Source organism: Seriola lalandi, unplaced genomic scaffold, assembly GCF_002814215.2.
Source record: "Seriola lalandi dorsalis isolate HSWRI2012SDOR001 ecotype SW California unplaced genomic scaffold, Sedor1 jcf7180002054564, whole genome shotgun sequence".
NCBI lineage: Eukaryota > Metazoa > Chordata > Actinopteri > Carangiformes > Carangidae > Seriola > Seriola lalandi.
The window spans coordinates 617,228-617,752 of record NW_019525117.1 but is presented as its reverse complement, the minus strand read 5'-3'; the positions used below and the strand labels follow the sequence as shown (position 1 = coordinate 617,752).

Genomic DNA, 525 nt, shown 5'->3' with positions numbered 1-525 from the left:
GAAATGTTTTAAAGTTTAATTTTGTCTTAATATTTTAATGTCATGTTGTTGTTTGTGTCGACTACAGATCGTCCTCCTCTCTGGCCCTGGGTTCTCTCAGCTGTCCTGCTTCTGACGGCTGCTGGTCTCGTGTTTGGTGTCAGTGTGTTTAAAGGGGTGAAGAACACACAAGGTAGTGTGTGTGTGTGTGTGAGTAATGTTACTTTTACCGATGCTGCTTATTGATCATGTACTTCAACACTTCTCTTATTGATACTTTTTTGAAAAACATTTAAACAGAATTAACATTTCTTCATTTTATCACATGAACTCAATGAATATTGTTAAGAAGAAAACTTGAAGAGTTTTGTTTTGAACACGGCACTATTATAGACTGATTTTATGATGATGGAAATGTAAAACAAATGTAATAAACCATGATTTACTACAGGAGGTTTTGACAGTATTTTTGCTGTTCAGCAGCCCCCACATCACATCAACAGCACTTTCCTTTGGTACTATGTTTTTTCAACCGCTGAACTACCG

The 525-nt window shown here is 36.4% G+C and overlaps 1 protein-coding gene across 1 annotated transcript in view; it reads left to right on the top strand.

Annotated features, from left to right (window-relative positions):
- The window catches only part of LOC111662537 (uncharacterized), a 43,470-nt gene that overhangs the window by 5,957 nt on the left and 36,988 nt on the right, over nucleotides 1-525 (top strand). The window contains exon 5 of the mRNA XM_087176668.1: nucleotides 68-172. Coding sequence (XP_087032794.1) covers nucleotides 68-172 — 105 coding nt within the window. The remainder of the gene's footprint in view (nucleotides 1-67; nucleotides 173-525) is intronic.